At 55.8% G+C, this 14,634-nt stretch overlaps 2 protein-coding genes across 6 annotated transcripts in view; both read right to left on the bottom strand.

Moving 5' to 3' along the window:
• Nucleotides 1–3,140, bottom strand: part of OTUD5 (OTU deubiquitinase 5) — a 29,198-nt gene extending 26,058 nt beyond the window's left edge. The window contains exon 1 of one of the 3 annotated variants that reach the window (XM_044234359.1): nucleotides 1,784–3,140. In XM_044234359.1, coding sequence (XP_044090294.1) covers nucleotides 1,784–2,377 — 594 coding nt within the window. In that variant the 5' untranslated portion in view covers nucleotides 2,378–3,140. The remainder of the gene's footprint in view (nucleotides 1–1,783) is intronic. The other 2 variants (XM_044234357.1, XM_044234358.1) reach the window with 2 other exon arrangements.
• A 2,878-nt stretch (nucleotides 3,141–6,018) lies between these two features.
• Nucleotides 6,019–14,080, bottom strand: KCND1 (potassium voltage-gated channel subfamily D member 1). 3 transcript variants are annotated; one of them, XM_044235455.1, is made up of 8 exons: nucleotides 13,902–14,080; nucleotides 11,322–13,373; nucleotides 9,488–9,650; nucleotides 9,302–9,385; nucleotides 9,113–9,211; nucleotides 8,585–8,835; nucleotides 7,222–7,443; nucleotides 6,019–6,145 (listed from the first exon to the last, which is right to left on the bottom strand). In XM_044235455.1, the coding sequence occupies exons 2-8, from the start codon at nucleotides 12,440–12,442 to the stop codon at nucleotides 6,121–6,123; spliced, it is 1,965 nt and encodes a 654-aa protein (XP_044091390.1). In that variant the 5' UTR covers nucleotides 12,443–13,373; nucleotides 13,902–14,080; the 3' UTR covers nucleotides 6,019–6,120. The 3 variants fall into 3 exon arrangements, with proteins under 3 accessions (XP_044091390.1, XP_044091392.1, XP_044091391.1); XM_044235457.1 differs by having other exon boundaries at nucleotides 7,215–7,443; nucleotides 11,322–14,080; XM_044235456.1 differs by having other exon boundaries at nucleotides 6,019–7,443; nucleotides 11,322–14,080.
• Between the last annotated feature and the right edge of the window lie 554 nt (nucleotides 14,081–14,634).

Here is a 14,634-nt window from a genome sequence, read left to right as displayed (position 1 = left end):
GCCCAAGGTGGAAGAAGTTTTTCTGTTCCTGAGGAGTACCTTAAATTCCTTGAGAAGGAAGCCCAGACCTCATTTCTAAAAGACACACCAGTCACTGAGGTATGCATGGGTCTCATCCTTGAGGGCAAGCTCAAGTGTCCTGTGCAATGGGTCTCAGGCCCTGAAGGCAGACTTAGATCCATGGGGAGGGCACAGGCTCCATCTCTGGGACTCCATCCTGCCCACGTTCCCTGAAGAGTGGTAGTAGGCCACAGTTCCCAAAGCAGGGATCTTACATCCCTGACAAGAAACTCAAGCCCAAGGCACCTGGGTGGCTCAGTCAAGCATCTGCCTTAGGCTCAGGTTGTTTTCCTTGGAATCCTGAGATGAGGCCCGCATCAGGCTCCCTGTTCAGCAGAGTCTACTTCTCTCACCCTCTGCTCCTCTGCCACCCCCAACCCCAGCTCATGCTCTCTCAAATAAATAAATATAATCTTAAAAAAAACCAGAAGCTCAGGTATCTTGAGATAGAGGGTGCTCGGATCCCTGCTGGAGGGAGATAAGGGCCTGTCATGTACCCAAGGTGTGTTTCAGTCCTTCTCATATCGCTGTGTTTGTGTGTATTGGGAGGTGTCTGAGACCCCACCATGGCGAACACTCAGATACCAATCCCTGATGAGAAAGGACCTCTTAAGACTTCATCTTGCCTGGGACCTCTATGTGGGGGGTATCCCTTTTCCAGAAGAGTCTTCAGATCCTGTCTCTGTAAGCCCCTGTCCACAAAGAGGGGAGCTTGGGCTCAAGTGCCCAAAACTGTGAGGCTTATTTTCTTGAAGAAAGGTTCAGGCTGGGGAGGTTGGGGGAGAGAAGAGCTAAAGGCCTATCACTTAAAAGAAGCTTAAGCTCCTACAGAGAAATTCAAATTCAGACTCTTTGGCCCCAACAAGGTCTCTGACCACTGAAAGGAAGCATGGACCCTTGTCACTTAGAAAAGGGACGAATCTCATGGACCTTAGTAGTTTCTGGTCCCTGAGTGTTAGTTTTGGCTCTCGTCCTCAAAGGGAAGAGAATCTTTTCTCCCTGAAAGAAATCTTATCTCCCTGGAGAAAAAATCAGAAGATCCCATTCTCTAAATAGGATATATATAAATATATACACACATTATGTATCAGGCTCTTGATTCCAGAAGAGGGAGTCTCGGGCCCTTGAAGGCAGGCTTAACACCCTTAAGAAAGTCTCAGACTCCAATGCTGGGTGGTCCTGGGCTATGTCCCTGAGAAGGAACCGGGTGGGGGGTGGGGTGGTTGTCCTGTACAGATGGTATCAGACCCCTGAAAAGGATTTAGGTAACTCGGGAACGCTCGAAATTCCCCTGAGGTCTTCACCTTACCTGTGCTCCCTGGAGGAGGAGTCTTAGACCCTTATCCCAGAGGAAAGGAAATCTCAAGGCACGGAACACAAAACCAAGTCCCTTGGAATCCTAAGACTCCTCTCTCAGGAGGCAATCCCACCTAATGGTCCTATATGATGAGGTCTCAGGGCCCGAATGATGGCTCTAGGTCGGTCCCAGAAGAGACCACTGACTCAATCCTTAAGTCCGCCATCTTATTTGGGGACTCTAAACCCCCAAGTCTTTGGTGGGGGGTGGGGAAGAGTGTGCCTCGGGCCCCCACCACCAGAGAATGCCAGAATCCGGGATAAGACGTAGGTCCCTCGGGACTGTCTCAAACAGCCTTCCTGGAGTCCCTACCCAGGCTGGGGATCCCACCCGCCATACCCACTCACCTGTTACCCCAGCCCATACCTGCTCAACGGTTGCGGGGTCCATAGCCTCGATGCGAGCTGCAGCCGCCTCATATTCGTCTTCACTGTTATAACCCGCGCCGACCTCCTCACGCTCTGGACTGCCCCCTCCAACCGCTCCGACCCCGGGGGCCTGACGCCGCCGCTTGCTATGGCCCGGCCCCGAGCAGCAACCGCCAACGCCTACGGCTCCGCCCACGCCCACCACCACGCCCGCCGCGCCCACACCCGCCGCGGCTGCACCCAGCGCGTCACCTGGGCCGCCACCGGGACCAACAGGGCCCCCGCAAGGAGGAGGAGAGGCCTGCTGTGGCCGCGGACCCGCCACGGCGCCAGGCGGCACGGCCAGCGCCCAGCGGTGAAGCGCTCCCGGGGGCCCCGGTAGCGGGCCCTGAGGCGGTGGCGAGGCCCGAGGACGGGCCCCCACGACGCCCGAGTCACGGTCGCGGTCGCCACCCCCCACACCCGTGCCGCCGCCGCCCACGCCCACACCCCCGCCGCGGCGCGGCGCCGGGGGCAGCGGCCCGGGCGGCGGCGGTTCGTTGGCGGGGTCGGCGTCGGGAGGCGGCGGCTTCTTTTTGGGGAGAATAGTCATGGCGGCACCGCCAAGTACCCCCCAGCAAACCCGGCGCGGGGCACGCTGGGAGAGAACCCGGATGAGGGGGCTACTGTGGTGCGCGAAGCACGACGGGATCGGCGGGACCCGGATAAAGAGATTGTAGCACGGGTTCGAGAACGGTCGGTGGCGCGCGGGTCACGCGGCAGGAGAACCCGGATGTTAAGTCCTAGATGAAGGCACCGCAGCGGGTTTGTCGTAGTCTTCTCTCCAAGTCCAACAAGTTTATTGCTACACTCGCTCCTTCCGGCCTGCTGCTTCAAAAGAAACAGGACCAAAACAAGCACCGCTTCGCCCCGCCCCCTCGCAGGTTCTTGAACTACCGGGTGGGGCCCCTGGGCGCTGCGCAAGCGCGCCAGGACACGGCCCCGCCTCTCGCTCGGAAGTACGTGGGCAAAATCTTCACCGCCGCCACAACAATCGCGGGTACCAACCAATCGAAGCAGCTGCGTGGGTCCTCGATGACGCCCACGGACCAATCAGATGCGAGCGATCGCCCTCCCGTGCTCTCTGTCTCAGATTTCAGTCAAAGTCGGCGCTCTCGTTCCTTGCCTTTATTCTCGTCCGCCCCGTCGCGTTCTTTTCTCCCCGAGGTTCTGACTCGTGGGCGGGGTACTAGTACAGAACAGCGTAGCCGGCCCCGTGCACGACAATTTTAAAAGCGCCTCCCTGCCAGACTTCCAACTTGGCCGCAGTCAGCCGGACTGACTGGAAAATATCAACACTCCCAGAGCATAGCCCTCCCCTGAAGCGTCAGTTCCGGTCCCACCCACCTGCAAATCCACGTCTGGTGGGGAGGCGGGCGTCACTTCACCCTGGTAACAGGCCGAGTTCTGCGGTGACTGGTTAAGAGAAGCTGTCACTCACTTTGGGCCGGCCAACCCTGGGGCAGAAGTGCACCGTGGGGACCTTGGGTGTTTGGGAAGCAGACACGCCTTCTTTGGCTCCGCAATGCTCTCGCCCTCGCGTTGACCTCCCCGCCCCTGTGGCTAGTGCGCAAGCGCAACACGCCTTTCCGACGCCCCCTGCTCCCCTCAGCAGCTGAGTTTACCTGGATTGAGCAAAAGTTTATGAACCAGCGCTGTCACCAGTTAGTGCTTTGCAAGGGGGTTGGTAAAATCCCTGGTACTGAACAGCTGGAGAGCTACAAGCTAATCATAGCTCTGCCCCTCCTATCTGAGGGCTTTTTGGCAAGTCATTTAACATCCACCTCATCCGCAATTTTTCAAAATATTTTATTTTTCTAGTAATTGTTGTACCCAGCGTGGAGCTTGAAGTCACAACCCCCGAGATCGAGTCCCATGCTCTTAGGACTAATCACCAGGCGCCCCTATCTGCAATTTCTAATCCTTTGTAACATGAGAATATGATAATTATGATTTAAGGATCAGCGATTAATGCCTGCAAAGAGTATAGTGCTGTGCCTGGTACATAGTAAGTGCTCAATAAGTTAGTTTGAATGGCAGTGCAAAGAAAAGGATCCCAGGGTTTGGAGTCAGGAAGACCTCAGTTCCAGACCCTGATGGACTGTTAGTAATTGTATGAACTTGGGCGAGTCACTTAAGTGTCTTTAATTTGAGGTTACCCATGGAAAATAGGAAAGATAATGCCTGCCCAGACTGCCTCAGGGAATAGTTATGGCGTTCAGATGGGTTTATGAACCAAGAAGTTGTTTTGAGAGGTGAGAGCTTGCTGCTGGTCTTGGGAGTCAAGCTGTACATGTTGACTGAAAGATGATTAGTAAGCTCTTCTGAGTGCCATCTAACCTTGTTCCTTCAGATGCTGACCTTGGTTGAAGTTCTTCCTTGAAGAGTGTCAGTTACAAATGACATGTTGTGTTTTCTGCTCTGAAGACTTCATGAGACAGGACTCAAGTTTCCTGGGCCTACTGTGTTCAGGGCACTATGCCAAATGCCTAGGCATGTTACCATATTCAATCTTCTCATGATCCTCTCACTTGACCTCTATTTCCTACTAGATATTTGTCCAGCATTACATGTCTAAAATTGAATTTAGGATAATCATTGTAGCTAATCTTCACGAAGTACTTTCTCTGCGCCTGGCACTCTGTGCTAACAGCTTTGATGTTCCTTTTGACAGTGAGTGCCCCCCACTCAGCCTTTGCCCAAGCCAGAACCCGGGAGTCAACCTCGTCTGCTCCCTCTTCCTCAACTCCCACATGCCTGTCAATCCCAAGTCCTGTCAATTCCACCTCTCAAACCTCTCAAACTCTCCAACTCTTACCACAACTACATGGTCCAAGCCACCATCACCCACCAAGTGGACTACCACAAGAGCCTCCTCACCACCCTTCCTCCTGCCAGGACTGTTTCTTTAGAATCCACTGTCCACAGGCAGAGCAATCCTTCTGAAACGCAAACCTCATGATGACTCTTCTGTCTACAAGCCTTCAGAAGTCCCCATTATCCTTAGGATAAAGTCCAAAATCTGTATCATAGCTTCAAAGGCTTTTTTGTGATCTGGCCTATCTCCACATCCCGACTCTTACCACAGCCTCACACTCTCCTCCTCAGCTGAACCAAACTAATTTCAGTTCTCCGAAGGTCCTGAGCTTATCCCCTAACCTCCAGGTCATTGCACATGCTCTCCTGTCTGCCTGAAACTTTTATCCTTTTCCCTGGCTAAATCCACCTCATTCTTTGGGGGTTGGCTGGATTAGGTCCTCCTGCCATCTGCATGCTCCTGCAATCCCATCAATCTTAGTTCCACAACGCTAGACTGTAATTGCTTAATTGTCTGCCCTCCATGCTCACCTCTGTCGATCATAGATGATGTCTACGTTGCCCATCTTTGTATCCCTAGGGCTAGCACGTGGTATGTGGTTAATAAATATTTGGTGAAAAAATGGTTATTATTTTACAGATTAGCAACCTGAGGCAAGAGAAGGTTGAAGTGATTCTCTCACCTGGGGCTTGGAACCCAAGTCAACCCCAATCCAAGGTCTGTCTTCTTGGTGCTCCACAAAGCTCAGTCACACACTAGCCAAGTGTATCCAGTAGCCCAGCAGAGACAGTGCAGGGGATGTCCACAAGGAAGGGTGAGCTGCCAAACTTGAGAGATGCTTTCTTTCTTCTTCTTCTTTTTAAAATATTGAGTTCTCTTTTTTTAAAAGTAAGCTCTAGGGCCGACGTGGGGCTTGAATTTAGGAACCTGAGATCAAGAGCCGCATATTCTACTCACTGAGCCAGCCAGGCACCCCTGAGAGATGCTTTTAATTATTCAGTTCAGAGCCATTGGCTTCCAGGAAGCCTGGGGTTTAAGTCTCCTCTGACCAAATGCATGCTGCTCTAGGTCTCAGTTTCCCCATCTGTGAGTAAGAGAGCTGGAGCAGATGAGTCCCAGGGCCATATCTCAGGGCTTCCTGGCCTGCCTCACTGGCTGTAGATTCAGCTCTTCAAACCAGCCTCTTTAATTCCTCCTAGATCCCCATCTTCCAGAACATGTCATCAACAACTGACCTCCCAAAACCTGGACCGCAACCTGCCCTTCTCCGGTTGAAAGGAATTGAAACCAGTGAACATTCCACCACCACCACCACCACCACCCCCAGCCCGACCCAGCCTCCAAATTCACAGAGCCAGGAGGTATTCATCCTCATCTCTCCTCTCAGGTTTTATTGACTGATGGAAACTACATCTTTGTCAGCCACCAGCTCCACGGGGACAGTGCTGGGGACAGGGAACCTGAGATGATGCCAGATTTCAGCCTGAGAGCAGACACAGAGTTCTGGAAGGTGACCCAAGAGGGAAAAGAGAGAGGAATATGTGAAAAGGCTTTGCGGGGGAAGAGGAGGAAGAGATCAAGAAGTTCCTCCTGCCCCCTACAACTCTCAGAGTTTAGGAACAACCCAGGCCCCAGCCCCGACACTTCTGGACTCCTGCCCAAGAACTTGGAATCATCTATGATCTCCAAACACAGCCCAGCTCTCACTGGCTGCTAGGCTCTTATCTCAGCCAGTCCAGACTCCAGCCCAACCCAAGAAGGAAGCAAACCAGGGGAGAAGGGGGTGGAGGGGTTGGAGGTGGCCCCCCTGGTTAGGGCAGATGTAAATACTGCAGCAGCCTGGGCAGAGCCTTTGCATAACATCACGGCAGCAGCTGCTATTGCTAGAGTTTGCTGGGGGCCCAGCACAGGACGGGGTTGCAGGGACCCATTTCCAGCAGCCAGGAAAGGGGAGTGGTGTTTGTGCTATCTGTGTGTATTGGGAGAGGCAGCCTGACCCCTGAGCCAAGGCGGAGGGGTGGCAGGTCACTGCTGAGGCCACAGCCCAGGAAGCCTGTGGTTGCATTCCAAGCTTCAGAATCAGGGAGCTGTTGGGCTCAGTGGAGGGTGGGGAAAACTCCTAGAGGCCAGCTCCAAGGTGAAGGTTCTCTTCTCTGAACCCCCAAACCTCCACAGCCCAGCCAGAGAGAAGAGGGAACCTCATCTCTCCTTCTCCGGCCAGAGCTGAGATGTCAGGTGGGAGCCCCAGAGGCCCAACAGGAGAAGCATGCAGGAGGCCAGCGAGGGCAGAGAGGCCAGCCCCAGTGTGCTGGGGCAAGGAGGCCCGGGGGCCTGAGGAAGCCCAGCACTTCAGCACCCCCCAGGACAAACTATCGGGGGTGGGGAAAGTTTCCCCTTCCCTGGCTGCTTCCCCATTAGGTGAGCTGTTCCATCAAACTCCATTGCATAGTTCTCAGTGGAAGGAGGAGGGGCAGAAGGGGTCCCCAGGCCTGTCCCTCCCTGCCTCCCCAAAATATGGCTTTGGAAAGGAGTCCCCAAGAATCGAGAGGGCCCTCTGGACGGGCGGACCCACCGCTCACAGGGAAGAGATCTTGACAGTCTCCGGGAGGAGGCAAGGGGTGCCCAGGCTGGAGTTCCTGAGGTTGCTGCTGGCCCCACCGCCACCACCAGGGGAGGAAGGTTGGCTCTCATCTGGGGTGTTGGCAGGAGGGGTAGGGATACTGATGATGGCAGCCACGAAGTCCCGGCTGTCGCAGTTCAGGTCGAGGCTGTCGTGGGGCTTGGCATTGAGGCTTGAGCGGCTGTGCATAAGGGTGGGGAGGTGGAAGCTTCTTAAAAGGTGCTCTTAATACTTGCTACAGCAATTGTGACATGTATTGAGTGCCTGTTGGGTCTCTGGCTTGTTCTAAATGCTTCGCCTCCATCCCCCATTATGGCAGTGCCCAGTGAGGGCTCTGGGGTCAGGTGGTCCTGGGTTGAAATCCCAGTTTTACCTTGGCCCCTCTAAATCCCTCTTCTCTCTTTCATCTGTAGCATGGGAATAACAGAGTTGCCTACCTCGTAGGGTCCTTGCGGAGATTAAATGAGATAAGAAGTGCTATAAAGTGCTCAGCCCAGAACATAATGAGCACTCATGGAAATACTAGTATTTCTTACCTCATAGGGTCACTGTGGAGATTAAATGAGATAAAAAGTGCTACAGAGTGTTCCACATAGTGCCCGGAGCATACATACATAAGGAGCATACATACCAAAATGTTCTCCATCATGGTTACTCCTTACGATGCCAGACCCTCATAACGATCAGTGTAAGAGTTACATGACCTGGTCCTGTTCCTTTCTGATTTGGCTTCCCACAATTCTCCCCCTCACTCACTCCATTCTTCTCACAGGAGCTTCTTGGCTGTGTCTCTAACACTCAGACCCATTCTTGCCTCAGGGCCTTTGCACAGGCTGTTTGCTCCCTCCCTCATCTTCTTCTGGTGTCACCTCAGCAAAGCTTCTCCATACCCCGTTTTACACCCTGTCCCCCATCCCCAGTTTATTTTTCTTCTTGGTACTTAACACACCTCATTGTGTACGTGCTTGTTTATTAACGGTCTCATCCCACTAGAATATAAATTCCAGAATGTCAAGGAGCTCTGTCTGTTCACTTTGCTGTCTGAAATGAACTCACTTGTAAACTCCTACAGTGAACTCCAAAGTGCCTGAAAGTGTGCCTGGCATATAGTAGGTGCTCAATAAATGTTTGCTGAAAGAACCAACGAAGAACAAGTTCCAGGCAAGGGAAGCCCAAGCTCCCCGCATAGAGGAGTCCGGGCTTGAGCTTGGCTTGCTGGGCCAGAAGTCAAGACATCTCAGACCGCCATCCCCTGCACACCCAGCCACCCCGTCTCAGCTCTGAGCTTCCCCCAGGAGTAGCCAGCAGGTGGGGGTGCTTACCTCTGAGGGGCAGGGCTTCTCCGCAGCCCTGCCAATGTGTCCAGCTCCTGCATGCTGCCACGACTGACTGAGGCTGTGGAGTTGGCAAGGCGAATGGCACGGCGCTTGGCCCTGCGGGGACAGCAGGAGGACAGCAGGCTGCCAGGACCCACTGCCTGGGAGGACACGGAGGTGCTGCGGCTGGTGCGGCCCCCCAGTGAGACAGCACCCAGAGCCTCGCTGAAGGTTAGCTCATCTGTGAACTCATGGCACTGTGGGTGGAAGGGAGGCACGATCATGAGGCAGCACACAGGAACTAACCCCAGCCCTCGGCCTTGGCTGAGGCCGCTCCCTCCTTACTGGAAGTATCTCTTGCTTCCCTTCCTCTGCCCACCCTTCAAGGCTCAGCTGTACTGGGGCCTCTTCCAGGAAGCCCTGTGGGATTTCCACAATCAGTAGTGAGCCTCCCATCCCAGGGAGGGTACTGGTTGGGCTGCAGAGGAAGGCCCCTCTTTCTGTCACCCCCCCAACCCCGCCTTTAGGCCTCACCGTTGTCTTCTCTAGACAGTGCAGGAGGTGGTGATGTTGTTGCTCGAAAGCAGAACGGTTCCGGACACACAACGCCTGTTCCTCCCCACTGCTGCTGTCCTGGGGTGGACAGAGCAGAGGGACAAGGTCAGAACCTTCCTCCTCCCACCACTGCTCCCCCCCCCAACCCCAAGGCAGGCCCCTCCCCACCTCAAGGCCTCCGTTCTGCTTGTACTGTAGGAAGGCATTGGTGGTACCACTCTTTGCCAACCGGATCCTTGCCAAGCGCACCTTCTACAGAGAAGGGAGGAGACAAAGGGTCAGGTGGGTAGACGCAAGAGCAGACTGGCTTGGGGCACGGGGAGCAGGAGGTACTCTGAGGGAAGAGGCTGTTACCTGCTGCGCTCGGCGCTTGTCAGCACGCTGGTTCTGGTGGTAGATGCGGCTGAAGTTGGACACGATGACCGGCACAGGCAGTGCAATGACCAGGACACCGCTGAGGGAGCAGATGGATCCAAAAATCTTGCCAGCAATGGTGCTGGGCACCATGTCTCCATAGCTGGGGCCAGGGGAGGGAAGCCGAGGTTAAGAAGAGTGCCCACACACCCCTCAGTCTCCCACACCATCCCATCCAGCCCAACACATTCTGCGACCCTGGCCGGGCAATGAAACTCTCTGAGCCTCAGTTTCCCACTCTGCAAAATGTGGGGAAAGACCTCTCTGGCCACCAGCGGGGGTCAAGGGAGAAATTGGCCCTCGGCCCCTACCATCTGCTGCCCCCATCTGAGTTGCACACCGAACATCTGAGTCAGCTGGAAATCTATTAATACCAAACAGAGGAGAGAAGGAGGAAGTCAGAGGCAGTAAATATAGTCTCCTGAGGAGAAAGTCCAAGCACCACAAGCCAGCTGAGGGGCTCTGAGTCCTGCGAGCAATGCTCTGTTGGTTTTGCTTCCATCTGTCTTACCTTCTCTAGGTAGGACCCCTTCTTATAACCCCAGAAGAAGCCTTGAAACTCCCTCCTCCCTTTTCTCCATGCCATCTCCTCTTCCTTGGGGATGGAGCAATGCCAATCTTACCCACTTGTGTCACGGGGTCGGGGTGGGGGTGACCCAAGCTTACGGAGGTTCCACAGCTGACTTGCTCGAGATCGCCCAGCATTCTTTTGTTCTGAACACGGGACCAGTGAGATCCCCTCCCCTCTGCAGTCCCAGCCTCTAGGCCTTCTCTCAGTCCTTGTCCCCCTCCCCCCAAGGATGGCCGTTCCTTATTTCTTTGACTCATTTAAAAGTCTCTCCAACTTGGCCGTTTCTGGTCTGTGATGTGTCATCTCAGACTGTGTCCTCAACTGTGAGACACAGGCAGCTGTCCACCCTCTCAGGGTTGCTGTGAGGACTCATTAGGGTAAAAGGCACTCAAGAACCCAGTTCCAACCCACTCTCGGGGCTCAGTATTTGTATGTCAATCCAATTCTGAACCTCCAACCAGAATTAATTTCTACTCCTTAGAAACCCAAAAGCCATTTCTCTGTAGCTCTGCTAAAGCCCCAGCGAGCCCACTTCACCCATTCAAAAGATCCCAAGCAACTGTACACCTAATTTCAGCAATGGAAATTTAGAGAAGGAGCATGGTATGTGCCCTAAACAATGTCTTTAAGAACAACATGAGTTTGGTGATTCTGTCTGATGCCTTTATCCCAACTTGTTCCCTCTCAAGGATTGACACTAAAAAAATAATGCTGAAAATACCTCGACCTGGAGAACATCAAGGAATCACAATGTCACAGAGGTAGGACCCCATACGGCAGATGATTCTGGAGGTTTGAGAGACATGGGTCCTCAAGGTGGGAAAAAGGAGGTGGTGGAACGCCAGTACCTAGGTATCCTACACCAGAAACTTTCAGAGAACTTTCACAACCATGAGGTCACAGAATCCCCTCTAGATGACGAAGGGATCAACATTTCTCATTTGCCACAGTGGGGGAAACAGGCCCAAAGAGAACAAGGTCAACAGAAAGAGTGCAGCTAAGACAATCCTTGGAACCCAAGTCTCCTGACCTGGACAGTGAAGGCATTGTCAGACCTGCAAGGGATTTGGAGATTAGTCCAACTCCCTTTGTTTTCAGAGAAGAGCAGGCAGAAGCGCAAATCGAGAAAAAAGAGATCTTACTCTTACAGAGAAAGGTGAGTGTAACTGATCGGGCAGCTCCCAACACCGGGTCTGCACTCACCCGAGGGTGGTCATGGTGACAATGGTATACCAGAAGGCCGCAGGGATGCTAGTGAAGTTGGTCTTGTTTGTGCCCTTCTCAGCATAAAACATGACCGTGGCGAAGATGATGATGGCCATGGTAAGGGAAAAGAGGAGAAAGCCCAGCTCAGAGGCACAGCTCTTGAGTGTGTAGCCCAGAATCCGCAAGCCCTGCGAGTGCCTGGAGAACTTGAAGATGCGGAACACCCGGAAAACACGCAGGGTGACAAAGGCGCCCGAGACATCCTCGTTCTTGGGCACGAAAAGCCCGATGTAGTAGGGCAGGATGGCCACCACGTCGATAAGGCTCATCACACTCCGCAGGAAGCGGCACCGGCTGGGGGCGGCGAAGAGCCGCAGGAGGTACTCTCCCGTGAATATGAGCACGCAGGCCGTGTCCATGCAGAAAAAGGCCAAGGGGAAGCGGTCGCCACAGGGCTGCTCCCTCGGGGGCCGCCGCGCGGGGCCGCGGCACGGGATGGTCTCCACCACGTTGGCGATGACCGACACGGCAATGAAGAAGCCCGTCACGTAGTAGAAGACAAGGGCCGCCGTGCTAGTGTGCGGGTTCTCGAAGGCCCGCCAGAGCCGCTGCCGCAAGGAGCTGCCGGCAGGCAGGGCAGGGCCATCGCCTGCCTGCTCGGCCTCCTCGTCCTCCGCCAGGCGTTCGGCGTTCTCTTTCTTGCGGTCCCGGTACTCTTCGAGGCAGCAGTCGCCCACGAGCTCCGGCACCAGACCGTAGAAAGCCAGCTCTTCGTCGAAGGCCTGGATGCACTCCTGCCGCGGGCAGTGCAGGCGGCCGGTGCGGTAGAAGTTCAGCACGTGCCGGAACATGTCGGGGTCGCGATCGAAGAAGTACTCGCCCGAGTCCGCGTCATAGAAGAATTCCTTTTCCGAACTGCCTAGCAGGGTGTCTGGGTAGCGGTCCAGAGTGTTCTTCCAGGTCTCGAAGCGCCGGCCGCTCACGTTCACCACCAGAACCTCATCCCCTCGAGACGCCTTCACCCCGGGCGCAGGGGGCAGGGGCTGCTGGGCCAGGGGCAACCAGCCCACCGCAGCGGCCCTCGCGAAGGGCAGCCACGTGGCTACGCCGGCCGCCATCCTGCCGCGCCCCAGGCCCACGGAGACTCGGGGCGGGGAGGGTGGCCTTTAGGACAGTGTGGCTGTCTCCAGGATGCTGGGGGCTTGGAGAGGCCCTGGGCCACTCGCACAAGCAAACTGGGGGTGTCTACAGAGGCCGAGAGGAACCAGGAGGAACTAGAGAGACGGGTAGGGCCTTGGGGGGCATTTAGAGGATTCAGGGGGGACTTGGGGGATGTCTTGAGGGACCAACCGAGGAGGAGCCAGGAGACATGGAAAAGAGCAGAAAAAGGGCGCCAGGAGGGGCCAAGAAGGAGCCTAGGGAGTGTTTAGAGCGACTGAGAGGGCTCTGGGGGGGGGGGTCAGCATGTGCCTGGGAGATGTATGGGGTGTCTAGGGGACAAGAAACATGGGAGAGTTGCCCACACTCTCAAGAGTTCTGAGGGAAGATGGGGCTGGGACCCCTTAGTGGGTGTGGAGAAGGGACTGGGGCATCCAGAGAGATGAAAAGGGGACCAGAGGTGTTTAAAATAGGCTAAGAGTGTCCGGGTGCAGGGGGGGGTTCTAGAGGGGCCAAGAAAACTGAGGTGGGTCGTCTGTACCCTCAAGACTTCTGGGGAAAAGATTAGGGAACTGGAACTCCCTCATGGATCCAGGAAAAGGGTTCGTGCACGGAAGAGGTGGCTATAGAACCAGAAGGTTGTAAAGAGGCTGCGAGGTGTCTTGGGAGTGCCTAGAGCAGCCAAGAATAGCCTGAGGGGGGGTGTCTACACTCTACAGGAGTTCTGGGGAAGGCAGGCCAGGTGGGGCCCCCTAGAGGGACTGGAGAAGGGAGTAGGGCATCTGAAGGGTTAGATATGGGGCTAGGTTATTTTTCAGAGCCTGAGAGGTGTCTGGGAGCGAGGGGTATATGGTGCTGCTGAGAAAGTCTGGTCCACCCTCTCAGGAGTTCCTGGGGGGAGGAAAGGGGCCTGAGGAAACACCTTGGGGCTCAGCTGGAAGTTGGGCACAGCCCCAGAGCACCCAGAGGCTGGATAAAGACTAAGATAAGAGGAGGGGGTCCCCCCAAAATGGGTCAGAGGGTGGGGTGGGATGTTAAAGGGAGCTGGGTGTGTCTCAGGGGAGGAGGTTGGCTGGCCTTGCGGGGTGGGGGGGCGGGTGAGCGGATGGGGGAGGCCGGGGCGAAGCTGTGTCCCACCGTTAGGGGCTGGTCTGGGGAAACCACACCCCGAGGGGCTGGCGGTGTGTGCTGGGCAGTGGAAGCAGCGGCAGCAGAAGAGGCGAAGCAGCCACAGCCAGGCCCGGGAGAGAAGGCAGCGCAGACAGGCAGGGGGAGGGGGCTGGGTCCCTGGAAGGACGAGGTCCAGCAGAAGCCCTGGGGACTATCCCAGGATGGGCTAGGGAGTGGGGGCTGGAGCAGGGAAGGACAAGGACAGCGCTGTGGGTGGCCCCCTCCCCCTCCCCAAATGGCCGTCCTCACCTGTGTCCCCGCTGCAGCAGCGGCCACAGCGTTGGGGCTGGGGGTACCAAACACCGGAGCTCCTGCCCCCCTCTGCAGAGCTGCCTGAGTTCTCCTCCTTCTCTGGCTCTCTCTCCCCGCCCCTCTGAGCTTGCCGGGAGCTACAGAGAGGCGCAGGGAGGGGCCTCGTGGCTCCCAGAGCCCCCTCCCCTAGGACAGCCTGAGAGGGACCCTGGGGAGACTCCGCCTCCTACAAAGCTGGTTGGGCCTCAGTCGCGTCATCTGGAAAATGGGGGTGGCAGGGAGCTCTGCCAGTTCTCCCCACCTCCTTCCTGCCCAGCTCCTACCCTCTCTGCCCCCAGGGGCCCCCACCCCCACCCGTCTGAATCAGCAGCACTTAGCAGATCCGATCGATGGGGAGTCGTCCGGTTAATGGCCCCAGTGCCCAGTGCCATGTGGAATGATGCAGCGCTGTGTCCCCTCCCTGCCCCCATGCTGGAGAAGGGCTGGAGAAGAGGGTGGATGAGGGATGGATGGGGGGGCATTTCCCTAGATGGCCAGGCCCCCAAAGATGTTCCGGGGGGTGGGTGCATGGTTTAGAGCCCAGCTCCTATCAAGACTGTTGTGGGACTGGAGCACCATCCTGGTTTCAGACGTGAAATAAGGGGTAAGGGGGTGTGTGGATGGGGGCAACCCAGGCTGGGGACAGGCATACCACGTTCTCTCCCAGGGGGTCCCCACTCTGAGGGGCAGC

Source organism: Neovison vison, chromosome X (assembly GCF_020171115.1).
Source record: "Neovison vison isolate M4711 chromosome X, ASM_NN_V1, whole genome shotgun sequence".
Lineage (NCBI taxonomy): Eukaryota > Metazoa > Chordata > Mammalia > Carnivora > Mustelidae > Neogale > Neogale vison.
The sequence above is the reverse complement of the archived record's forward strand: the minus strand, read 5'-3'. Positions and strand labels throughout refer to the sequence as shown.

Excerpts from the sequence above, each read along its gene's own strand:
- KCND1 (XM_044235455.1), bottom strand. The coding sequence starts at position 12,442 with ATGGCGGCCGGCGTAGCCACGTGGCTGCCCTTCGCGAGGGCCGCTGCG. Across the intron at positions 9,651-11,321 it reads GTCACCATGACCACCCTCGG|CTATGGAGACATGGTGCCCA; the intron begins GTGAGTGCAGAC and ends CCCTGGCCCCAG. Across the intron at positions 7,444-8,584 it reads AGAAGCCCTGCCCCTCAGAG|CCGCTCAAGCCTCAATGCCA; the intron begins GTAAGCACCCCC and ends CCTTATGCACAG.